This window comes from Denticeps clupeoides, chromosome 15, assembly GCF_900700375.1.
Source record: "Denticeps clupeoides chromosome 15, fDenClu1.1, whole genome shotgun sequence".
In the NCBI taxonomy this organism is placed as follows: Eukaryota; Metazoa; Chordata; class Actinopteri; order Clupeiformes; family Denticipitidae; genus Denticeps; species Denticeps clupeoides.
In genome coordinates, this window is record NC_041721.1 from 3253274 (window position 1) to 3279713 (window position 26440).

The 26440-nt window shown below is 50.5% G+C and overlaps 1 protein-coding gene across 1 annotated transcript; it reads left to right on the plus strand.

Annotated features, from left to right (window-relative positions):
* Nucleotides 1-7942: 7942 nt before the first annotated feature.
* Nucleotides 7943-24751, plus strand: arid2 (AT-rich interactive domain 2). Its single transcript, XM_028954830.1, has 21 exons — nt 7943-8462; nt 8564-8657; nt 9337-9434; nt 12687-12820; nt 14231-14449; nt 14945-15012; nt 15091-15160; nt 15650-15900; nt 15987-16083; nt 16160-16369; nt 17227-17385; nt 17662-17737; nt 17847-17981; nt 18086-18267; nt 18347-20712; nt 22127-22284; nt 22386-22524; nt 23364-23446; nt 23668-23791; nt 23880-23971; nt 24067-24751. The coding sequence occupies exons 1-21, from the start codon at nt 8371-8373 to the stop codon at nt 24176-24178; spliced, it is 4959 nt and encodes a 1652-aa protein (XP_028810663.1). The 5' UTR covers nt 7943-8370; the 3' UTR covers nt 24179-24751.
* Nucleotides 24752-26440: the final 1689 nt, after the last annotated feature.

The following is a 26440-nucleotide window of genomic DNA, read 5'->3' on the forward strand; positions in this document are numbered from 1 at the left end:
TTTATACACGCACTGTACTATATACTAGGAAAAACCACTACAATATACACACACTGTACTGTATACCAGTCAAATACCTACATTATACGCACACTGTACTGTATACTACTGAAATACCTACATTATACACACTGAGCTATATACTAGTAAAACCCCTACAATATACACACTGTACTGTATACTAGCAAAACCCCTACATTATACACACACTGTACTGTATACTAGTGAAATACCTACAATATACACACACTGTACTGTATACCAGTGAAATACCTACATTATACACACACTGTACTGTATACTAGTGAAATACCTACAATATACACGCACTGTACTATATACTAGCAAAACCCCTACATTCTACACACACTGTACTGTATAACAGTGAAATACCTACATTATACACACACTGTACAGTATACCAGTAAAATACCTACATTATACACACACTGTACTGTATACTAGTGAAATACCTACAATATACACACACTGTACTGTATACCAGTGAAATACCTACATTATACACACACTGTACTGTATACTAGTGAAAAACCTACAATATACACACACTATACTGTATACTAGTGAAATACCTACAATATACACACACTATACCGTATACTATCAAAACCACTACAATATACACGCACTGTACTGTATACTAGTGAAATACCTACATTATACACGCACTGTACTGTATACTAGTGAAATACCTACAATATACACACACTATACTGTATACTATCAAAACCACTACAATATACACGCACTGTACTGTATACAAGTGAAATACCTACATTATACACGCACTGTACTATATACCAGCAAAACCCCTACATTATACACACACTGTACTGTATACTAGCAAAGCCCCTACAATAAACACACACTGTACTGTATACTAGCAAAATACCTACATTATACACACACTGTACTGTATACTAGTGAAATACCTACATTATACACACACTGTGCTATATACTAGTAAAACCCCTACAATATACACACTGTACTGTATACTAGCAAAACCCCTACATTATACACACACTGTACTGTATACTACATTTACATTTACATTTACAGCATTTATCAGACGCCCTTATCCAGAGTGACTTACAATCAGTAGTTACAGGGGACAGTCTCCCTGGAGCAATTTAGGGTTAAGTGTCTTGCTCAGGGACACAATGGTAGTAAGTGGGATTCGAACCCAGGTCTTCTGGTTCATAGGCGAGTGTGTTACCATAGGCGAGTGTGTTACCCACTAGGCTACTACCACTAGTAAAACCCCTACATTATACACATACTGTACTGTTTGCTAGTGAAATACCTACATTAGATTAGATTCCACTTTATTGTCATTACAAGTACAGGGCACAAAATGCATTTACATTTTTACATTTACAGCATTTATGCAACGAAATGCAGTTTAGGTCTAACCAGAAGTGCAATAAGCAGCAAGTGCAGGATAAAGGTCAAATAAGTAATGTGTATACATAAGGTGATATGTACAGGAGATATAACACATAACATGAACATATAAAAAAAAGTGTATAGTCAGAATTCTATGTACAATGTAGTGCAATGATTATGTGTAAAAATAGAGATAGATAGTACAGTGGTTATCAGGAGTGTATGGGGGGGAGAGTAGTTCAGCTCTGGGAAAAAAATCTGTTCCTAAGTCTGCTGGTTCTTGTCCGTGGTAGCATAAAGCGTCTGCCCAAAGGCAGGAGAGAGGACGGGTGGGAGGAGTCCTTAAGAATACTGCGAGCTCGACGCAGACAGTGCTTCCTCTGGATGTCCTCAATGGATGGAAGGGGAGTCCCTGTGATGCGCTGGGCAGTTTTCACCACCCGCTGCATCGCCTTACGCTCAGCAACAGTGCAGCTTCCATACCACACTGTGAGACAGCTGGTTAGGATGCACTCTATTGTAGAGCAGTAGAAGTTCACCAGGATGGTAGTGGATAGCTGGTTCTTCTTTAATGTTCTCAAGAAGAAGAGGCGCTGGTGAGCCTTCTTGACCAGGCTGGAGGTGTTAATGATCCAGGACAGGTCCTCTGAGATTTACATTTACAGCATTTATCATACGCCCTTATCCAGAGCGACTTACAATCAGTAGTTACAGGGACAGTCTCCCTGGAGCAACTTAAGGTTAAGTGTCTTGCTCAGGGACACAATGGTAGTAAGTGGGATTTGAACCTGGGTCTTCTGGTTCATAGACGAGTGTCTTACCCACTAGGCTACTACCACCAGGATGTGGGTCCCCAGGAACTTCAAGGATGATACAGGCTCCACAGCCATCCCATTGATGTGGATGGGATCATGCAAGCCTCTTTTCTCCCTCCTTAAGTCCACAATGAGCTCCTTGGTCTTGGTGGTGTTAAGGATCAGATTATTGTCTATGCACCAAGTGGCCAGATGCTGGACCTCCTTCCTGTAGACAGTCTCATCGTTGTTGTCGAGGAGACCTATCATCGTGGCGTCGTCTGCAAACTTGATAACGGAGTTCGATCCATGCACAGGTCGGAAGTAGTGAGTGAAGAGGGAGTAGAGGAAGGGGCTCAGCACACAGCCCTGTGGTACACCAGTGCTGAGCATGACGGTAGTGGAGTAGATGTGGCCTGAACTTGCATGCTGTGGTCTGTTGGTCAGAAAGTCCATAATCCAGGTGCAAAGTGGGGTATTAATGTCCAGGGCTCCACAGTATAGTGTGTGCTCCTATTGCTGCGGTAAGCAAACTGGTGTGGGTCCAGAGTTGGTGGGAGAAATTCCCTCAGATGTGCCAGGACTAACCGCTCGAAGCACTTCATGATTATGGGTGTGAGTGCTACAGGGCGGTAGTCATTCAGGCATGTTGGGCCAGAGTGTTTCGGCACTGGCACAATGGAGGTGGATTTGAGGCATGTTGGAACAGCTGCTTGGGCGAGGGACATGTTAAAAATGTCTGTGAATACGGCAGCGAGCAGCTCTGCACATGCTCTAAGTTCGCGCCCCGGGATGCCGTCTGGTCCAGCAGCCCTGCACACGTTGATCTGGCTCAGTGCAGTGCAAACATCTGAGGAGGTGAATGCTAGAGGTTGCTTGTTGTCTCTTTCAAAGCGACCATTAAGCTCGTTCAAAAAGAGGATATTTGTGGTTGTGGGGGTTGAGTTGCTGGGTTTATAGTCTGTAATGGCCTGAATGCCCTGCCACAAGCGTTGAGGATTAGTGTTCTAGAAGTACTCCTCTAGTTTGTAGCAGTGCTTGACCTTTTTGATGACCCTCTTCAGATTTGCCCTGGAAATGCTGTAGGCCTGTGCATCACCTGATCTGAAGACATTGTTGCGTGCCTTCAGCAGGAGATGCACCTCCTTGTTCATCCAAGGCTTCTGATTTGGGTATGTGGCATCTGTGGTATCTGTTCCTGAGTAGTAACAGTGTCTATGGTGGTGTTAATGTAATCCAGAACAGACTGTATACTAGCAAAACCCCTACAATATACACACACTGTATAGTATACTAGTGAAATACCTACATTATACACAAACTATACTGTATACTAGCGAAAGACCAACATTTACACACATTTTACTGAATACTAGTGAAATTTGTGCATTTTTCATACACTATACTGAAATACCTATTTAATACACTTGTGTGTTGGTACAGATCGTGATTTGGTGAATGTCAACTTTGGCAAGAGATGGTAGTGGGGCAGTGGTGGCCTAGGAAGTAAGTAATTGGAAGGTTGTGGGTTCAAATCTTGAACTGCCAAGATGCCACTGAGGATGGTACCAAGTCATGGCTGTCTACTGCTCACTAAGGGTGATGATTTAAATACAGCGTTCACCATGTGCTGTTCTGCGGTGTATCGCAATAACAATCACTTCACTTTCACTCCTTAGTGACCTTCTTCAAAGTTTCGGAATTCCAGGCCTTCAACACTTTCAGCTGAGAATGTTTTAATATGTAGTACAATGCCCTCTTTTGGTCACACTCAGGGAGTTACATGTGTTTCTCTTCTCATTGGGACATTTGCAGGGAGCACTAGAGCGTTGGGACCAAACTTTAGTCCATGCAAAATAAATATTGCTTTGATTCAGAAAGAGAATGGGATGAGGGGATCCATATTCTTATTTTCCAATATTTTGGTCATATTAGCAGTCGTAGATTACAGTCATAGCACTAGGACCGTGTTTGGTCTATCATCCTCCTACCTCAGAGCATGTCCCACACTGCATCACATTCCTGACTGTCGATTCCATAAAGTAAGTTTTTAGGCTAGTGCTAGCCTGTCTCCTAATGTGTTCACTGATAGACATTTAAATCACTATGTAAGTATATATGTACCCAATTTGGATCTTTTTGTCATTTGATTAACTTTGAATGCTGAGCTTTGGAATGGTAAAACATATGAAAATCTGAGAGGAGAATGGAGAACCATTATCTTGGTGGAAAATACGTGGTTGAAAAGATCATTGAATGCATGCTGTGATAATAGCTAATGGCCATATCAGTGTGAAACTGAAAGGTATCTGATATAAAAGCCCTTTCCTATGTAAAACACTCGTGTCAAAGACCAATTATTTCAGGTTCTCCTGTAGCCATTTTTTGTAGAAAAGATGAGATTGTTCATTCATGCATCTTGTTAAAATCATGTGGTTGTGTTACATTTACATGGTTTAGCAGGCAGTCGGTGGGGACTGAACCTGTGACTTGGTTCATAGGCGAGTGGTAATACCACCTGTAGTGTTTCAGTGGATTAATTAACAGTAGTTTTGGCATTACATAGATCTAAATATAGAAACCATGTGATATAGTTCCATGTCACTTGTAAATGTTGCATCCATTAGAAACCTGGGAAGAGCACAGCTGGTCTATCACCTCTGGAGAGAAATGAAATCGGTATCATCCACCATGGAGATGGTCCTTCTGCTTGTAAACATATATTTGAACCATGCTTCAACATGTCCTCTTCCACTGGAGACCAATTGGGGTCAGTAGGGGGCAGTAAAGACCACACATAGATGACAACGTTGCACACAAACATGACCTTTATTGCACAAACGTATTAGCGAAAGTGATTAGTTGTCACATGTGACATGCCACAGCACAGCACCCAGTGCCCACAGTGAAACGCGGCCTCTGCATTTGACCATCTCCTAAGGGAGCAGTGGGCAGCCACGAAAGGCGCCCGGGGAGCAGCGTGGCGGCTCGGGATTCTGATTACAGGCCTGCTTCCTTATCCGCAGGGCCACCACTGCCGCAAACATATAGGTAGGACAGCCACATAGGTAAATTACACTGAGGCTCCATGGCCTCAGCAATTCACCTACTGCTACATGTGCCACACAATTATTGTATTTTGTATATATATTTGTCTGTAGTTTTGTGCACTCATAACGCATGGGCGTGTGTCTAATATTTGTACACTTTATATCCGTTGCACTTCCCTGCAATTTTGACATGGTACCGCTAAAAATATACTGACAGCAGTAAACCTTATTACGTCCGGCTGTGATATTTGACTTTCCAGTCAGGTGCATTATATATTACTGAAGATGGCATAAATGGTGGGTGAATATTTGAGAGAAATTTTTTGAGGGAATTAGAAAAAGTACATAATCCTTTAAAGGGAAATGTCTGTTGTAGGGTGTCACATACAGAGGAACCAGCGACGAAACTGCAGCTCTTGTAGGACATAATAAAATATCTACTGTAGCTCAAACAGATGAAAGAGTTCACGCTAGATCTGAAAGAAGGGTCTCAGAAGACAAAGTCTGCCAGTTTGGGGCCGAGTACCTACAGACCAGACAGTGTGACACTTGTCCATCAAAGGGTACTTCCATGGGCACAGACATGGACTGTGGCGATACAGAAGAAGGTGTGCTGGTCTGACGAATCCTGTTTTCCTTTACATGGCGCGCTGTCCAGGTCTGTGTAGGATGCACTATGGAAGATGGAAAGCTGGTGGGGGCAAACTGGATTTCTGGACAATGTTCTGCTGGGAAAACTTGGGCCCTGCATTCACGTGGCAAAGCCCACCCTCATAGTCACCCTGCTTTTCCCTCCAAATTCTCCAGACCTCAATTAAATTGAGCATCTGTGGAATGTGCTGGGGGAAAAAAATGTCTGGTCCACGGAAGCACCACCTCACAAATTCGCGAAGGATCTGCTACTGGCGGCGTTGTAAGAAACCCGGCGGCGGTGGCCTAGTGGTTAAGTGGCCCCGTAATCAGAAGGTTGCCGGTTCGAACGCCGATCCGCCATGGTGGCACTCAGAAAAGCACCGTCCCCGCACACTGCTCCCCGGGTTAAAAGCAGAGGACACATTTTGTTGTGTCACCGTGTGCTTTGCTGCAAGTGTCTCACAATGACAATCGCGTCACTCCAGAAGTGGAGCACTGCAGGTCGCCCTGGGCCTCGATGGAGACGGAGCGGACCGTCGAGTTTCCAGGTCGTGGTTTACTCAGGACAGTCCCGACTTTACACAACCGCCCGTCCCTCCAACGGTCTCGTTTTAACGTCCGAGGCGCCACTAATATCGCCAGTCCGGTCACTGCCGCGACTCGACGGTAAACGTGGGAGCAACCAGCTGCCCGCGCTTATGGGATCAGCGATGTAATCTTCCCGCGCTGAATCGGCAGAAAGTGGAGCGGACAAGACTAAAATCGTCACGCAGTGCAGCCCGTGCAAAAATATCATCGTTATTATCGATAATAACGAAAATAATGGTGATCACGACTACGACCCCGCTGCACCGCACCGAGCCGCTTAGCCCGCCGGTAGTTTACATGTACGGCATTTACCAGACGCCCTTATCCAGAGCGACTTACAATCAGTAGTTACAGGGACAGTCCCCCCTGGAGACCCTCAGGGTTACGTGTCTTGCTCAGGGACACGATGGTAGTTAGTGGGGTTCGAACCTGGGTGTTCTGGTTCATAGGCGAGTGTGTTAGCCGCTAAGCTACTACCGCCCTAATTTGGTCTTCAGTAATTTCAGCAACTTCAGTAATTAGTCGCCGCGATATAAAAAAAAAAAACTCCACAAGACGACGGTAACCGGGACGAAAGTGCGGAATTAACGCGCAAAAAAAAAAAAAGCCCATTGGCCGCAGACCGGACGATCCAGCGCGGCGGCTAACCGGGTCAGCGGCTAACGAATGGCGGGGTCTCCCCGAGGAGAAGCGGCGGCGGCGCGCCCAAGCCCGGTCGGCGAGTCCGCCTCTTCCGCGCCGAGGAAGCCGGCGGCGTCGCCGGAGCGGCCGGGCGCCGCAAGATGGGCGATCCCCCAACCCCGACGAGCGCCGCGCTCCCTCCGCCATTTTGTGACAGCGAGCGCGGCGCTCGCGGAGGTCCGCGTAATGGTCGAATGTAGCGATCGAGTCAGAGTGGATCTCCGCCGCGCGCAGCTGCGAGATAGGGACCGGCGCGCAAGTTCGCGCCGGGCACCGCGGAGAAGGAGTCTGGAGTGGAACCTTTTTTTTTTTTTTTTTTTTTTAAAGCTCTCAGTACATGTTTATTAAAATATATAAATGCACCGATTTATTTTAGTTGAGTGGAATTATTTCACTTTTAAAACCTCTGAGTGTAGTCTCAGTAAATGTTTATTAAAATATATAAATGCACCGATATGATGATCATACATTATCACTATTAAACGTGTTTAATTGTTTGAGTGATATAATTTCCCTTTTAAATCCTCTGAGTTTAATCGAGTTTGGAGGCCAGCACACGAACTAAAAAAAAAAAAAACAAAACACCGGCACAAAAGTGACACAAAACAGTTCCAACGGCTTCCCCTCAACTCGTGTCCGGGGGCTCCCATCCCCCACCGGGCGGCCCTCCTCCCCGCTGCTTTTCGGCGCCCCTCGGAAGTGTCAGACGAGCCCTAAAAATGAAAACACTGCCTATTGTTCCAGCGCGGCGCTCCGGCCGCCGCAGCCGCCGCTCTTTCCGCCAGGGGGCGCTGGTGCGCGGCCACGGCTCCGGGCCTCGGATCTTTTTGTCTGAGACTCGGGTCCCGCTGCCGCTGCACGGTTGCGCGCGTCCGTACCGCCGCTGTCAAAGGCGCCCCGAAACCGACGACCACCGCGAACCCCGGCGGCCCTCGCAGCCGCCCCCAGCGCCATGACGTTCCCCGCCGGCCGGCGGGGCTGGTGATCGCTGGGCGGAATCGCGCGGCTTCCCCCCGCGGCTCGTAGCAGCTCGCCGCTCGGTCTTTATTAGCGCGCCGCGCCGCTCCGCTCCGGCGCCGCCGCTCGTTTCTTTAAACTTTTTTAAACAAGTCCGCGACGCGGATGACTGCGCGCCGGCGGACGATGGCAGCAGCCCCGGCGTCGTAGGAAGCGAACGAGTGCGGTCTTTCACCGGTTTCTAGGGGTCACAAGCCATGGCGAATTCGACGGGAAAAGCCCTGCCCGAGCAGCGGAGGAAAGGACTGGCGTTCCTGGACGAGCTGCGGCAGTTCCACCAGAGCAGAGGGTAAGAACCCGGCCGGACCCGGTCCGGCGTCCGCAGAACCGCCGGAACCGGGAGCCCACGCCGCCGCCAGCCGCGTCTCACCCGCTCTTCTCCCTCCGCAGGTCGCCGTTCAGGAAGGTCCCGGTGGTGGGAGGCAGGGAGCTGGACCTCGGCGCGCTCTACTCCCGGGTCCTCGCTCTCGGCGGCTTCGCCAAGGTGAGTCCGGCTCCGCAGCGGGTTCCGGGAGCCTCGGGACGCGGCCCGGGACCGCCGGGGAGATGGGCGAGGGGAGCCGCGCTGCCGCTGACGGCCTGGCGGTGCCTTCGCCGGGGGAAGGAAGCGGCGCTCCGCTGCAGTTCGGAGCGACTCCCCCAAATTAGCGGCGCCTTTTCATTGATCGTCCGGGCCGAAGGCGTCGCGGCGCGTCTCGGCCGGCGAGGGACGCGCTTTTCTCGCGGGAAGGAGGGAAGCCCGTCGGCTCGACCATGGCCGCCTCTCGTCGGGGCTTCCGCGGCGGGGAGAGCGGCGGTAGGCCTCGCTCGGGCCTGTTCCCCGCCGGCCCCGGCGAAGTGTTCCAAACCGAGCCCGGAAAGACGCGCCGGCGCTCCCCAGCGCGTCTCGCCGGCCCGGGGCACCTTATTTCGGCCGGAGGAGCGCGGGATTCCCGGCGGCTCCGTCCACAAAAAAAAGTGTCTTTATTTTAGCCGCGGTGCTAACGAGGCGGCGGAGCACATGGGGGCTCCTCTCGTGTTTTTGCTCCCGAATTACTCGCTTGACCCGCGGCCACGAGTTCAGCCCTCCATTCGCCTCGACTGCGTGTTTTTTTGTTTTTTCTCCCTTTTATTTTAAAATTTAAAAGTAATAATAATTATTATTATTATTTCTACTGTCGCAGGTCTCCGACAAGAACCAGTGGTGCGAACTCGGCGAGGACTTCCACTTCCCGAGGAGCTGCTCCAACGCCGCTTTCGTGCTGAAACAGTACTACCTGCGGTGAGTCCCCGCTCCCACTCCGCTCCCGGCCCCACGCGTGGCGTGTTTACAGGCGGGACGCGGCGCGGCGCGTCACTTCTCACCACCGGCCCGCTCTTCCTTTTTTAAACCGCGGTCCACGCTGCGGGTGATGGTGACCTCCTCCAACACCATGACCCTGTCCACGCGGGACATTAGTGGGTTCATTTCACTGTCTGGGATGTTCTGATGATGATGATGATGGTGGTGGTGGAGTGTGGAACATTCTTTATTACACAGTTGTTAAAGTGTGTGTACACGTTTTGGTGCTACTGCTGTGTGTGTGTGTGTGAGAGAGAGAGAGAGAGAGAGAGAGAGAGTGGGCGCGTCTCACCTCTTCCTCCCCGCGTTTTCCCTCCAAAACGAGCATCTCTCGCCTCCGGGCTGCAGCGGACGCGCCTGGTGTCGGTCTTTGGGAAGGCGATGCCGGCAGGCGGACCTGATTGGCCGTCGACTTGGTTGTTGTGACGGGACACGTGGCCGTGCGTCCGGCGGCGCCTTCCACGACGGGCTGCACTTTAACTCTCCCTCCGTGCGGATTTCCCCTGAGCGCTGCGCTCGGAGCGTCGCGTGGAATTCGCTGTAGAAATATGCCGGTAACTTTGAAGAGTGGAGACCGCTTATCTTCGCCGTGTCGTTTTTCATCTCGCTGCTCCATCATTTACATTTAGAGCATTTACCAGACGCCCTTATCCAGAGCGACTTACAATCAGTACTTACAGGGACAGCCCCCCCCTGGAGCAACTCAGGGTTAAGTGTCTTGCTCAGGGACACAATGGTAGTAAGTGGGGTTTGAACCTGGGTCTTCTGGTCCATAGGCGAGTGTGTTACCCGCTAGGCTACTACCACCCCAGTCATCATTAACACTAAATTCCCATTTTACTGTGAAGTAGATGTGTGTGTGTGTGTGTGTGTGTGTGTGTGTGTGTGTGTGTGTGAGGGTACGTATTGAAACGATTCATGGTTCCGTTTCCGGGGGAAGGTACCGTCTAGTTGAGGCTGCTGGTGTGAATTGTTGAACTTGGTTCTGCTCAGCTTGGCGCTTTTCAAAGTTCGTTCGCTCACGCCTGTTCTGTTCCTGGACTGACGGACGTTCTCCTGCGGGGTCCGTGTGGAACCTAGTTTCCCGAAACCGGTGGTGACATTTACAGCATTTACCAGGCGCCCTTATCCAGAGCGACTTACAGTCAGTAGTTACAGGGACAGTCCCCCCCACTTAGGGTTAAGTGTCCTGCTCAGGGACACAATGGTAGTAAGTGGGGTTTGAACCTGGGTCTTCTGGTTCATAGGCGAGCGTGTTACACACTAGGCTGGTCGGTTCGACCAGCTGCAAGGAGGAGGAAAAGTATCGTAAACCAATCAGAGATGGCGAGGGGCGGGGCCCGCCTCTGATTGGTCCGGGTGTTCCGGTACGTTTGAGAGGGCGCGTGTGGCAGTTGGACGGGAGAGGCGAGTCGCCTGGACCCGTCAGACAGACGGAGAGGATGGGGAGCTTTAGTCGGGCCTTAGATGTTACACCCGAGCTTGACAAGTGCGACTTTTTAAAAGCCTGAACCCGACATTACACTCACATTTACGCCGTTTACCGGACGCCCTTATCCGCCTTACCATCATTTACATTTACATTTACGGCATTTATCAGACGCCCTTATCCAGAGCGACTTACAATCAGTAGTTACAGGGACAGTCCCCCCCTGGAGACAATCAGGGTTAAGTGTCTTGCTCAGGGACACAATGGTAGTAAGGGGGGTTTGAACCTGGGTCTTCTGGTTCATAGGCGAGTGTGTTACCCGCTAGGCTACTACCACCCAATCAGTAGTGACAGGGACAGTCCCCCCCCCCCGGAGACACTCAGGGACACGATGGCAGTAAGTGGGGTTCGAACCTACCCACTAGTCTGTACCAACACGCTCCGCCCTCGTTACGAGTCTTTTATCATTTTTAATGTCGTCGTTTTTTCCCCGCCCCAAACCTCAGACAGATTCGGTCCTCCGTTTCACCGTCCCCAGCTTCCGTCGCCCGGCCAAACGAAACGGTAGAGACTAAGCACGGAGAAAACGGCGGCAGCGGCGGCGCGTCTGGCCCAGCGATGGTCAAGTTCAAGTCCTTAAGTCACTTGCACTTTTTTTTTAAATTCGGACTTTCCTTCTATTTCGTTTATACCTCGTTTTAATTTCAGCTTAATGAAGCACTTTAAGCGGCGACACGTTTTTCTCGCGAGTTGCTCGTGCTTCAAATAAAAGAATTTTGTTTACCAGATTATTTAATCATTTTACAAGTCAATATTGCCTATGTAGACCGCTTATTTTTTTTTTTAAATAAGGGGGAAAACAGTCGAACCTGTAATACTGCGTAATTAAATGCGATGCCGCCAAAATTTTGGTACAACTGAGAGGCGCAGCCGGTGCAAAAGCCCTGAACCTGCTGCTCCGGTGTGACTGGCGCCGCCGGGTGTCCAGCAGAGGGCAGCAGCTGCTTCGCCAGTGAAGGCCTGACAAGGTAGTAGTGTGTGTGTGTGTGTGTGTTCCATGCCATCTGTGGTTCCGCTGATTAAACTTTGGTTCGTTAAACATTCGTTTGCCGCTCAAAAAAAAAAAAGAACATGACCTTTACTCCACCACTCGTGTTAAATAACTATTGTTTTTATTACGCGTGATGATGACTACTAACTCGCAGCGGAAGACTCGTGGAGTCGTTCCCCCCTGCCCTGCTGTAGCCACTTTCATCCCTGAATGGGAATGTGTCGAACGAACGGGGATGTTATTCCCCAACCTACACGATACACACACACACACACACACACACACACACACACACACACACACACACACGTGTGGTGTATTTTTAGTTTGTGCGTATCAGTGTACGACTCGGTGGGGGATTACCCTGGATACTGGGGCCGGTGTGTGTGTGTGTGTGTGTGTGTGTGTGTGTGTGTGTGTGTGTGTGTGTGTGTGTGGGTGGGTCTGAATTGTAATAGTTGCCCGGTCTGTGGTGCTCGGGAATGAGGAAATTTGTGTTGGTGGTTTTGTACTACTGGTCACCTTTGGCAACGTGTTTTTGCTCACTGGTTTTAATTTTTCTCTTTTATTAATATAAATAGCATAATACCTCTCGTGCGAACAGGGTCGTTTGGTCACAATAAAAAAAAAATAAAAGCTAAATTTTTTTATGACATTTCCTATTTTGCAGTTTCATTGCAACATAATGAACGATATTTTTTGTTCTGTCTAGATACTTGGAGAAGTATGAGAAGGTCCATCACTTTGGAGAAGATGACGAGGAGGTTCAGCCTGGGAACCCCAAGCCGTCTCTTCCAGTCGGTGCAATTCCCTCCTCCTACAACTACCAGCAACACACTGTATCAGGTCAGCTATTTCCCATGGGCACCATGATGATGATGATGATGATTATTGGCAGCTCAGTTGCTGTTAAATGTCCTCTCTGTATTCTCTGGAAAATGACACCAAAAGGCAAAAAAATCACTTTTACTCATACTAATATTTAAGATTGGTGCGCAGATAAAGTGGAACATTTAATTGTATTTAAAAACCTGAAGGCTTTGCAGACCTCTCACATTGTAATTTTTTTTTGTTTGTTTGTTTAGGCAAATTTTCATAACATATATATGAACTGAACTTTGAATGTCTGGGCTATGTTGAATAGTGCATCAGGGCTTAAGTAAAATATTCACACAATGCACCACACATCGCACCATCTTGGTCATTTTAGTTGCATATATAGTCACCCACTGTACGTTATACGGATGTTTGTTGCAATAGTTTTGTCCGAATGCTTATGGAGTTTACTGTATCGTATTGTGGAAGTTGGTTTTAACAAGCGAGGCTAGTTTTCGTGCATCATATGACAAGTTTTCAAACCGCTTGTATGGCAGTAGTACATACTATATACATGTCAGCCTTTTAGTAACGGGGATAAAGTAACGTCACGTAGAGAATAATCCTGTTGTGGTGGTATGATCATAACCTAAAGAAGTTATCTGTGATCTGACTGCTGATTTTGTCTCCGTGCTGGTGTTTTTTTGTTTTGGTGTGTGTGTGTGTGTTTATTCCACTTGTCTGTCCCGCTGTAGAGTGGGAACCGTGCACGTACTGGTGGGACGTTGTCATTCCCCTCCTTTCCTGAGCTCCTGAGATGCGTGTGTGAACCGTTGTTGATTCTTTGTCTTCACTGCATCTGTTGGTTAGGAGCGCGTGTTGACCGTGCTCGGCATGTCGCATTATGGATTTGCGGCCGCGTGGTTATAGTTTCTCGGGCGTGAGACCAGTGAAGGTTCACACCTCTAGCGCAGCCCCCCACCACCACACTTCTGATAACGTGCATTAATGAATGAGGAGTTTCGGTGCGTGATTCGGTAGCACCAGCGGATGCCTTACTAGCGCTAATAAATGTACTTACTTTACTTGGCAGACGCTTTTATCCAAAGCGACTTACAGGAGGAAGACACCAGCAATTCTCGTTCAGTTTCTATAGATTTTGAGTTTACAAAACTAAGAGCCCTGATAAGGCCCAACTTTTCAGGAAAAAACATGCTCGGAATTGTATTTTTTTTGTGCAGTGTTTGTGCGTGTGTAAGTGTTAGATTCGTCTGAAATACTTTTTGAACAAGTGGGTTTTCAGCTGCTTCTTAAAGGTTTTATATTAATAGTAATAATACATCAGAGCTCTTACATGGTGCATCAGCGCCTTCTGTGCTGGTTTGCAGATGTTGCTGATTTTATGCAACTTGTAAAATGGCATGAATTTTTCCTTCCCAGATTATCTCCGCCAAAGCTACGGGCTGTCCACAGAGTTCGTCCCACCATCTGACTACAACAAACTGGTGCTCTCCCTCCTGTCCGGCCTCCCCAACGAAGTGGACTTCGCCATCAACGTCTGCACGCTGCTCTCCAACGAGAGCAAACACACCATGCAGCTGGAAAAGGAGCCCAAACTCATCACGCTGCTGCTGGCCCACGCCGGGGTCTTCGATGACTGTGCGTAACCCCGCCCCCACACCCACTCACATGTCTCCTCCTCATTCATACCGAAGGCACTTGCGCAAGGATGACACGCAAATTCGTGAAGCGTTCCATATTTTTTGTGGGGCGGCGGTGGCCTAGTGGTTAAGGAAACGGCCCCGTAATCAGAAGGTTGCTGGTTCGAATCCCGATCCGCCAAGGTACCACTGAGCAAAGCACCGTCCCCACACACTGCTGCCCGGGCGCCTGTCATGGTGCCCACTGCTCACTCAGGGTGATGGTTAAATGCAGAGGACACATTTCACTGTGTGCTGTGCTGCTGTGTATCACATGTGACCTTCACTTCACTTGTGATGTGTGTGTGTGTGTGCACACAACATCTTGTGTTTTAACCCCAGCGCACTTCCTTTCACGCCTGGATGATGCGCAATTAGCTTGGCATCATGGGTATGTTTTGGCGTGAGGCTCGGTGTGCACGAACTGAATGGCGGGTTCTGTTTTCGTCCGCAGCGTTGGGAAGCTTCTCTGCTGTATTCGGGATGGACTGGAAGGAGAAAACGTCGCGGGACTTCAATAAGGTGAGTCCGCGCGGGGTGCCGTCGAGTTTTAACCTCTGACCTCCTGCAGTGAAACTGACTTGTGGTCTGAAATGACAGTTCTGGAAGGACGTGATTGAGGACACCGAAGTTCGGGACCTCGTCTCTGATAAGAGCAACCCTTCACAAGGTATGCATTGTTCTACAACAGTCAGCTGGCTGCCTGCAGTCCCGTTCGTACGTGAACGTCGATGGTGTACCGTGGTATAGAACCAGTATCGTCCATGAGTACATTTACATTTACGGCATTTACCAGACGCCCTTATCCAGAGCAACTTATTAGTAGTTACAGGGACAGTCCCCCCCTGGAGACACTCAGGGTCTTCTGGTTCATAGGCGAGTGTGTTACCCACTAGGCTACTACCACCCTTTAAAGGCACTGGTCACAATTACATTTACAGCATTTATCAGACGCCCTTATCCAGAGCGACTTACAATCAGTAGTTACAGGGACAGTCCCCCCCCTGGAGACACTCAGGGTTAAGTGTCTTGCTCAGGGACACAATGGTAGTAAGTGGAATTTAACCTGGGTCTCCTGGTCCATAGGCGAGTGTGTTACCTGCTAGGCTATGTATTATGAGTAGTAGTTTTTGTATCTGCTCTCCTGTGTCCGTTGCAGATGGTACGCCGGAGAGCGAGAGGTGGAGCTCGCTCTTCCACCCGCTGCGCAGCCTGGGCATGGGCGACGTGGAGGGTCAGCGCGTGCTGCAGGTGGCGCTGATCCTGCGCAACCTGTCATTCGAGGAGGCCAATGGCAAGCTGCTGGCGGCTAACCGCACCTGCCTGAGGTTCCTGCTGCTCTGCGCCCACTGCTCCTTCATCTCCCTCCGGCAGCTGGGCCTGGACACGCTGGGCAACATGGCGGCGGAGGTGCGTCCACCACAGCGCCGCGGCCATCAAGTCCCGCTTCGCCTCGACCCCATCTCACCTCTAATCTCGCGTCTCGTCCCTTTCAGCTTCAGCTGGATCCAGTTGACTTTCGGACAACCCACCTGATGTTCCACACCATCACCAAATGCTTGATGTCGAGGGACCGGTTCCTCAAAATGAGAGGTAATGGGAGTTTGTCCGATGTTGGATATTGAGAGGGATGACCACGTACTGACCCGACTGCGTATGTGTCTCCCAGCAATGGAGATCTTGGGGAACCTGAGTAAGGCGGAGGACAATGGCGTGCTGATCTGCGAGTATGTGGACCAGGAGTCGTACCGGGAGGTGATTGGCCTGCTCACGCTACCCGATGTCTTGCTGGTCATTTCTTCTCTGGAGGTCCTGTATCAACTAACCGAACTGGGCGAGGTCCCCTGCACCAAGATCTGCTGCGTGGACCGGAGTATAGGTACGAGCTGGTGTTCATAAGTCCAGGAAGGAGAAGGTGTGGGGACGTGCCGGACGTGTTTGTGTGTTGACTCGTGGCACTTTTGTGTGTGTGTTGGGGAGGGCTTGACATGGCACATCTGTGAATAGGGGGGCGTGGCGCACACGTGTGTGTGCGCATGGTTGGGACAGTGGGCATTACGCACGTGTGTGTGCATGGTTGGGACAGTGGGCGTGGCGAGTGCTTTCACGGTTGGGACGGTGGGTGTGGCGAGTGTTGTCGCGTGTGCGTGGTTGGGACGGTGGGCGTGCCATGTGTGCTCGCGTGTATGCGCGGTTATGACTGGGCATGGTTGTGACGGTGGGCGTGGCGAGTGTTGGCATGTCTGCGTGGTTGGGAGGGTGGCCGTGGCGAGTCCTCGCGCGGTTGGGAGGGTGGCCGTGGCGGGTCCTCGCGCGGTTGAGAGGGTGGCCGTGGCGGGTCCTCGCGCGGTTGAGAGGGTGGCCGTGGCGGGTCCTCGCGCGGTTGAGAGGGTGGCCGTGGCGGGTCCTCGCGCGGTTGGGAGGGTGGCCGTGGCGGGTCCTCGCGCGGTTGGGAGGGTGGCCGTGGCGGGTCCTCGCGCGGTTGGGAGGGTGGGCGGGGTGAGTGTTCGCGCGTGTGCATGGTTGGGATGGTGGGCGTCGTGCATGCGCGTTCTGTTTTCAGACCTCACATTCTGTTTTCTTTTCCACTTCATCGTAAAGAAAGTGCATCCGAAGGTCCCACCGTGTGTGGTGGGAACGGTGGGCGTGGTGTGTGTGGTTCTTGGTGGCTGTCGTCGTGTGTGTTGGTGACGGTTGTCAGGAGATTTTCACATTTTTCCCCGCTCTTCTCTGCAGATCTGCTCGTACGCCTGGTTTCTATCGACCTGCACTCGTTTGGGCCCGACGCGTTAACTGCTGTCAAACTCATCGAACACCAGAGCGCCAGCAGCCAGGTGTCTGAGGTTCGGCCGCAGGTGCTGGAGATGCCCCCCATGCAGGGAACACCTGGGTCTGGTAAGTGGGTTTTTTATTTATTAATTACAATCAGTAGTTACAGGGACAGTCCCCCCCTGGAGACACTCAGGGTTAAGTGTCTTGCTCAGGGACACGATGGTAACAACCTGGGTCTTCTGGTTCATAGGCAAGTGTGCTACCCACTAGGCTACTACCACCCATAAGTTACGTTCTCCCGAACGTTACGCTAAACAGAGACCCGGGTTCTAGTTTAAACTTAAGTCTCTATTACATCCAAATAATGATGGAAATGAACCGTTTGTTTTCTTTATGCAGCTCCCCGGGTTCCTGTCCCGTCTGCTGCTCCTCCTGGTATTGTGGAATTGGACGGAGAGAAGTTCACAATGCAGTGGTGAGTGTGTCCTGCTAAATGCTCCAAGATCACACACTCACACACACACACACACACACACATATATATGGCATGACCGCTGACTGTCCTGTAACGAATGTGTGTCCAGGTTGAACGCTTACTTTGAGGTGCAGAGCGACAGCTCTGTTTCTCGCTCCGAGATGTACTCCGAGTATCTGGCCGTCTGCAGTAAGATGGCCCGGGGTGGTGTCGTCACATCTTCTGGATTCTACAAGTGCTTGAAGTAAGGCACAGATGAGCTTCGCATTTGTTCAAGTATAACATGAATGCTTGTTAATCGTGGATGTGTTCGATGTTGAATTGTGTGTGTGTTTGTGTGTCTTGCAGAAATAGCTTCCCCAACCACGCTGTCAAGAGGGTGGAAGACTCTAAAGTGAGTGGCCAGGCACAGATCCATGTCGTGGGCATCAGGAGGAGAGCCATCCCCCTGCCCATCCAACTGTACTACCAGCAGCAGGCCAGTCCGAAGCATGAAGCCCCATCAGAACCGCAACACCCACCCTCAGCAGGTTCAGGACTGATGCAGCTCCACTCCAGACCTTCTTGTGTTCTGGAGTTATTTTTATCTCATCCGTTTCTCTCTTCTAGTTCTAGGACTCCCCCCTGTCGGGGGTGGCCAGTTCCCCCGGGCACCGGTGTCGAGTTCTGCAGTGTCGCAAGTGGCCTTCACGGTGCAAGGGACCCCTCACCCCCAACCAACCCCTGTGCCTGTTCCGCCGTGCTTCCCAGCCAACCCCTCTGGCCCTGCCCAGCAGTCCCCCAGCCCCGTGGCTGGGGACATCCTGAAGACCGCGATGATCCAGAACGCCATCCCAACCGCATCAGTACCGCCCACCGTGCCCTCGAGCGTGCCACCGACCACACCCAACCACAGCTCTGCCCCTGCTGCTACCCCGGTTCTACACCATGCGCCAGTCACGCTCTTCCAGCAGGGGACGCCTCAGGCCCACATTCTCACTGGTCGGGTCCAAGGTGTGTGCCCACCACTGGGGGGGGCGTGTCTTCCCCAGTCACCTGTTTCACAAGGGCAAGCGGGTCCTGCGACACAAGAACCGGTGGTTCTGGCCTCGCCGCAGTTTGCCAGCACGCCCTGTACCTCGCTGGTGTCCGGAGGACAGGTGTTTACTGTCTCTGGTGTCCAGAGTGCGCAGGGTCCCCGAGTGACCTTTCAGAACATTGCACCCAAACCTGCACCCCAGTCCCAACTCCCCCAGCAGCAGCAGCAGCAGAGTGTAGTCATCGTCAGCCCGAACCCCCAGCCCAACCCGACCTTTGCCCCTGCCATCCACCAAATCGTGCTGACCAATCCGTCAGCGGTGCCCTCCACCCCGACCATTCAGTTGACCGGGCACCCTAGCTCCGCCCCCATGCCTCCTCCCCTGCCGTGTATGCCCACTTCTGGCTCTCTGCCGCAGGTCATGGGCTCCCCATCTAACTGCCCCCCTGGCCAGGGTCCACCCCCTACAGTGAGTCAGATGCTTTCGGTCAAGCGGCATCAGCAGCAGCAGCAGCAGCCGCCACCTCCACCACCACCTCCACCACCTCCACCCAGCCAGCCTACCTCCACAGAGTCCAGTCTAATCAAACAGCTACTGCTTCCAAAGCGTGGGCCCTCCACTCCTGGAGGGAAGCTGATCCTTCCTGCCCCGCAGGTCCCTCCCCCCAGCAGCACGAGGGCGCCAAGCCCTCAGGTCATGTACCAGGTGACCAACAGCGGCCAGGGCCCCTCCCAACCTCAGCAGCTCAATGTCCAGCTGGTCCAGAACCCCCTTCAGACCCAGACTGTGTCCATCTCCAACTTGCAGATCATCACCAGCAGCCCCGCCACCATTCTCCAAGGTCCCCCCAGCAACCAGGTCACGCTCACGGTAGTGCCAAACACCAGTTTTCCCACGACGTCACTCACATCACACAGTGGGACCCCGCCTCCTCTGCCGGTCCAGACCATGCCTCCGCCCCAGCCACCTCCAGCCGTGCTGGCACCAACTCCTGTTCCGCCCTTCAGGGGCGACAAGATCATCTGCCAAAAGGAGGAGGAGGCCAAGGATGCCACGGGACTTCACATCCACGAGCGAAAGATTGAGGTGATGGAGAACTCCTCCCTGGCCGAAGGAGCCAAAACCAGCAACGGGGACCTGGCTGAGGCCGACGCCCCTGGAGCGCGGCTCCTCAACGGGAGGAAGTGCGTCGACACGAGTCTACCTCCGTATCACTCAGGGAACAACCAGACGGATGCCGCTCCGGGCGCACTGGCAGTTAACGGGCCCATGCCCGAGGACGGCGACGGTCTCCCCGCCGGGAAACTGGGCTCACCGGGCCAGACTCACGACCCCAGGAAGGTTCTTGTTAACGGGGTTTGCGACTTTGACCGAAGCGACATCACGGGCACCCATCTAAGCAAAAACATTCCAAATCACAAAGCTTCCAAACATGTAGGAAACGGTGAGGTGATGCCACCACAGAAGATACTTGGGGCCATGGCCACTCTGGACCCTCTTCCTTCACCTCAGCAGGACACTGCCAAAGCAGAGCCGGCTGAGCGCATGGCCAACGGCCCCAAGAACATCAGCCTGGGTTCTGAGGTCTCCAACGGACCCTCAGGGCAGAACTGTGACTCCACGGCCCTGAGGTTGCAGCAGCCCCCTCACCACCACCCACCACCCTCACCCGTTGCCGGGCCGGAGGAAACCCATCCGACAAACGGAGCCGCGGAGAACCGATCGCTGAAACGACCCGTAGAGGACGCGGAGCGCGGCGCGGCAGCGTCTGGGATCCCCAGCAAAGTGGGTGTGCGGATCATCACCATCAGTGACCCCAACAACGCCGGCAACAGCTCCACCATGGTGGCGGTTCCTGCGGGAGCGGACCCGAGCACAGTAGCAAAAGTAGCAATAGAGAACGCGGTTCAGCAGAGGCCCAGCCCGTCGCCCCTGCAGCCGGAGAACAGTGCGCAGGTGAGTTCCAAGCGGGGGTTCTAGACCTTCTTAACGCCTTCAAGTGCTGACTTCTTCCCCACAGTTATTGTGAACGGTAACTCCCGGAGCTTCCAGCAGGTCACTCTCACAGTAGTGCCAAACACCAGCTTTCCCGCGATGTCGCACACCTCACACTGTGGAAACCCGGCTCCTCTGCCGGTTCAGACCAGCTTCCAGCGGAGGTGCGATGGCGTTGGTCCACTGTGGCTCAGTCCGAGGGGTGACCTGCAGCGCTGTTCTTTGCATGTTCCTCATATGTGGTGGGGTGATGGATCCCCAGGTTTAGGTCGGTGATGTCCATTTCACGACACATTTACAGCATTTACCCGACGCCCTTATCCAGAGCGAAATGCAATCAGTAGTTACAGGGACAGTCCCCCCCCTGGAGTTAAGTGTCTTGCTCAGGGACACAATGGTAGTAAGTGGGATTTGAACCTGGGGTAGTAAGACCTGGGTCTTCTGGTTCATAGGCGAGTGTGTTAACCACTAGGCTACAACCGCCCTACGACACCTTTCCTCCAATTTAGCCTAGTGTCTTTCCCAAGTTGTAAGACGCTTCTTTGTCATTTGTTTTGACCTCTTGAGCCCACAGGTGAGCGTAGAGAAGGTGAATAGCCCATTGAGCACCTTAGTAAAGTGAAGTGATTGTCACTTGTGATACACAGCAGCACAGCACACGGTGCACACAGTGAAATTTGTCCTCTGCATTTATCCCATCACCCTGAGTGAGCAGTGGGCGGCCATGACAGGAGCCTGGGGAGCAGTGTGTGGGGACGGTGCTTTGCTCAGTGGCACCTTGGCGGATCGGGATTCGAACCGGCAACCTTCTGATTACGGGGCCGCTTTCTTAACTCCCAGGCCACCACTGCACCTTCACTGGTCTATTACGATTATCTATACCTCGATTATTGATTCTTTCCGATTCATCCCATCAATTTTTCTACTTTACTTCACATTATGTTTTCAAATACTTCGGAGAGATGAGTCTCGGCCTCGCTCACATGGACGTCTGAACCAGGCGTTTTTCTCGCGTTCGTGGCGTCAGGTGAGCGCGGACCGAACTAGACCGTTTTTTCTAATTGTCTGCACCAGCGTGCGGTTGGCTGCTCGTTGGTGTCAAATTCTCCCGAAATCCCAACGAGCGTTAAACGGCGTCAACGTGAACGCAACTACAAAGCAAATACGTGTTTGGCGTCAGGATGGCGTTCAGTTCCAAAATCACAAAGCAACATCGATATGAAATAATCGATTATGTTTGGTGCTGCATCGCTGCTGAATCGTCCACGTCTGCATCGCGATGCGTCGATTGTGACAGTAATTTTTTACTATTTTTATTACGTTGTAAACTCTGGTTCCACTCGTTTTGGTGACTGATGTCCCTCTCGTCCCCAAGCCTTCTTCATCGATACCTTCGCCCCCCCTGGTGTCCCAGCCGGCACAGGGCTGCAGCCCGAGTCCCGCTGTGGATGCCAACACGGCCACGGCGGTTGCACAAGAACAGGCCCGGAAACCTGGACAGAACTTCAAGTGTCTGTGGCAAACCTGCAAGCGGTAGGTTCATGTCCAGGATGTCCGAGAGGGTTCTCCAGTGGGAACTTCGCTGATGGAACCGTGCATAGAACAGCGAGCTTACCTGTTGCCACCCTCCACAGGTGGTTCGAGACCCCATCTCAGGTGTTCTACCACGGCGCCACGCAGCATGGTGGGAAGGATGTCTACCCAGGTCAGTGTCTGTGGGAAGGATGTGAACCGTTCCCACGCCAGAGACTTTCCTTCATTACTCATCTGCAGGTGAGTACCTCTCCTGCATATTAAATAATACTGATGCATTTGTCATTTTTATTATTTTTTTTTATTTGTCATTATGTTAAGACTGAAAAAATAACAGTATATTTCAGATGAAATACCACAGTATGAGTGTATGAGGCTCTTTTTTTTTTTTATGTGGGGAAGTGCGGTTAAGGAACAATTGGTGTGAATTGGGACTTCTGAAAGCGGATGAAGTGAGGGTGCAGTAGAGATTGGAGAATTTATTTTTTTTTTTTTTACACTGTGGACCTGTGGGTCGTAATAAACGTCAGGAGGTCTGAGGCGTTTCAGCTCTGGAGATCAAACACCCGGCAGACCAGTTTTAAGTTCTAATTCTCTGTGTGTGCTGGTCCATTGGGGACTGCAGCTGTATACTAGGCCGGATGAAATCGGCCTTCTGTTTTAGTGCTTGTGTTCATGGTGAAACGAGGTTTGTCGGGGAGGGTTGGGTCGTGATTGTCCACGTGTAATTTGCCTCCCTGAAGGTGACCCCAAGTTTTCGCTTCTCGTTTGTGGCACGTTTGAACGTGACCTACAGAGTCTGTGTTTTTATCCCTGACTGCTCACCACACATGTGAAATTTTTACTCTGAAATTTTGCAGATAAGGTAGAAGGTGGCTTGCGATGTCATGACCAGAAAGAAAAGGGCGTTCTTAGTTCCGTATCCGATGCAAGTGGTTCTGGTCTAACATATATAAAAAAAATTTCATCTTATTTGTGTTGAAAAAAGTGGAACTGCAGCTGCACCTGCAGCCAGTAGGGGTCGCTGCTGAGGAAATGTATAAAGATTAAAGCGCTCTTGTTCCTTCCGGTTTCCGCAGGACAAGCACTGCTCGCGGGATGCCCTTCTCGCTGGACTTAAACTGGAGGAGCAGATGCAAGGCAGCAATCAGAAAACTTCCAAGTACGTTCCTGTGCACGACGTCGGCGTGTTGAGAGCTTTCGTCTAAACTTCCACCGAGTTTACCGACATGTTCTGAATGCCTGGTCGCGGAGGGCATGGTTTTTACTGTTTCTGGAGTTTATAGATTTACGACCTCCTAATTGGACCCTCATAAAAACAGCAACCCTGCTTGAACTGAAGTTCCGTTCTAGATTTGGGTTTATGGCCTCTGTGTTCTCCAGGTCTCCTCCAGTAGCAGGCAGCACTCCAGCCCCCAGAGCACAAAAAGCTATCGTCAATCACCCCAGTGCAGCCCTCATGGCCCTGAGGAGAGGGTCCCGGAACCTGGTGTTCAGGGACTTCACTGTGAGTACCGCCAGACCCCCCCCAACCCCATGGGACCGACGGAACCCTGCCAGGTGTTAACTGCTGCTCTGTCTCTGCTGTGTGACAGGATGAGAAGGAGGGACCAATGACCAAACACATACGACTAACAGCTGCCTTAACCCTGAAGAACATCGCCAAGTACTCAGACTGTGGACGAAAGTAGGTCCTCAAGCAGGCGACCCCGTTCTACGTCCCTTCACTGCAATCATCGCGTTGTAACGATTCCATGTGTCTTTGCTCTTCTCCGTCCGCAGGCTGGTGAAACGGCACGAGAACCACCTCTCTGTTTTGGCGCTCAGCAACATGGAGGTCTCCACCACGCTCGCCAAATGCCTTTACGAACTGACTCACTCCCTACAAGCTTGAGACGAGCTGAACCCCAAAAAGAAGGACAGAGGAACGCCGTGCTGGCAAGTCTAGAAACTGACCCGGGCAGCCGCAAGGCGGAGTTCCCTGAGTCCCCTCCCACCGTGTTCTCAGCGCGCGCTTGGATCCTCCTCACAATCATCCCTGCTCCCCACAGTGAAGCGAACTGCCACGGGGTCTTCCACCAGCCACTCAGAAACCAGCCGCCCGCTCCCACTTATCCAATCAAATCGCCCCAAGACGAGCACATGTTCTGTTCATCCTTGTTTTTTCACCGTCTTTTTTTCCCCCCGGGGGAGTGGCCACCTGAAGGCTTCGGTGTTGTGATGCAGAGTGGGAGGAGCTTCCCAGAGACAAAGGGAGGGGTGAGGTGGGTCACAGATGGACAACTGGCTAGATCTTCTTTTATTTTTTATTTTTTCCCCTTCTCCCTCAAGAACTTGATAGCTTGTTTTTCTTACTTGAGCTGATTATATTTTCACTTATTTATTATTGAAATAAATACCAATAAGAGTAAATGAGTTTAAAAAAAAAAAAAAAAAAGTGTAAATATTTGTGAATATAAAAATAAAATCTCTCTTTCATGCCGCTGCAGCCACAGGTGAAGAGTCTGTGGGGTTATAGAAGCATTATTCAGTAGGTTCACACGAGGAGGGTTTTTAGTTTTTGTTTTTCATCCCTGGTGACTTGTATGAAATGTGATTCTATTCTCAGCAGTGGACGAATGTACTTAAACCCTGTAAATATTCTACAAAGGTACTGATGCTGTAAAGTTTGGGGAGGTGGGGGTGGGGTTACAGTTTTTTGTGGAACTGTGATTGGTTTGTTTTTTTTTTTCTCTTATTTTCCACCCTCCTTTTTGTATTATATCTTGTAGAACTCGTTTTGCTGGCTGAAAGAGTATGGAATAATATATCGTCATTTTGTAGAAGAAAAAAAAAAACTATTGAAGGTATTTTTTCCCTCCCACTTAACATGTATCCACTGTAAACGTTTGTCATTGTACGTGCACAACGCCCGTACCAAATTCTTTTTGTATTTGTAAATTGGTTTAAATACATGGAGTTTTATACAGGTTTTCTCCTGTGTTATTTGCTTTATGTGCAGGTATGATATTTTCTTCACTACTTTTTTCTATCTTAATATAGTGTGGAGTTTTATTGTACTATTTTTTCATTTTTACTACCATGCCACATTCCGGCTCCCAGCTTCCGACGGTCCTCTCCGGTGTGTTGTGTAAAATTTATAACTGCCTGTTGTGTTAGCATCCAACCGGGGACACCCACCCCTTCACCATTTCTGCAGTGTCCGTAGGGTGTGTGATATACATAAGCCTAACAGTCTGTTATAGATTGGCTTTATTTACTTTGGTGACTGTTTATAGTTTTTAAATAAAAGACTGAACATTACTGCTTTTGTCTGGGCTGAACTTTGTTCTCTGAAGGAACATGGTGGAATCGACCTTTTTCATCCGTTGTTCTGATCCTTCAAGCAAGAGCGACAACAAACGTGAACCAGTGCATGAGTGGGACCAGATTTCACCACACACATCAGGAATCAGGGAGACTGTCGCGTCCCATACGAAGAGGATCTATGATTCTGATCAGAACATCAGGTGCATCCAGGGGATCCAGTTCTACTGGGAATGCAATACAGTTTTCAGTATTGTAAAATGTAGTCCAACAAACTCGGGACCGGTTAACGAAGACGTAATCATGTCCTTACAAGAGCTCACGTCTTCATTTATGATTGAACTTTTAACTGTGACTGTAAAGGCTTTCAAGCACAACGGTTCATATACACTGCTCCAAAAATTAAAGCGAACATAAAAACAAGACATCCTCGATCTGAATGAATAAAGTATTCTTATTAAATACTTTGTTCTTTACATAGTTTATTTAGTGCTGACAACAAAATCACGCATAAATTATCAGATCAAATTTATCAACCCATGGAGGTCTGGATTTGCAGTCACACTTAGAATTAAAATAGAAAAGCACTACTGACTGATCCAACTTAAGAGTCCTTGAAACAAGTCAGAATGAGCCTCAGTAGTTGTGTGTGGCCTCCACGAGCCTGTGTGACCTCCCTACAACAACTGGACATGCTCCTGATGGTCTCTTGAGGGATCTCCTCCCAGACCTGGACTAAAGCATCCGCCAACTCCACTTGTGTGGGTTGTAGACTCCGTCTCGTGCTCCCACCAGACTGAAAATCAGCAGCATTCAAAAGTGACCAAAACATCATCCAGAAAGCATAGGA

Bases quoted from the DNA above. Each gene is read 5' to 3' on its own strand.
- arid2 (XM_028954830.1), top strand. From the start codon at position 8,371: ATGGCGAATTCGACGGGAAAAGCCCTGCCCGAGCAGCGGAGGAAAGGA. The intron at 8,463-8,563 runs GTAAGAACCCGG...CTCCCTCCGCAG, and splicing joins CAGTTCCACCAGAGCAGAGG to GTCGCCGTTCAGGAAGGTCC. The intron at 18,268-18,346 runs GTTCAGGACTGA...TCTCTCTTCTAG, and splicing joins GCAACACCCACCCTCAGCAG to TTCTAGGACTCCCCCCTGTC.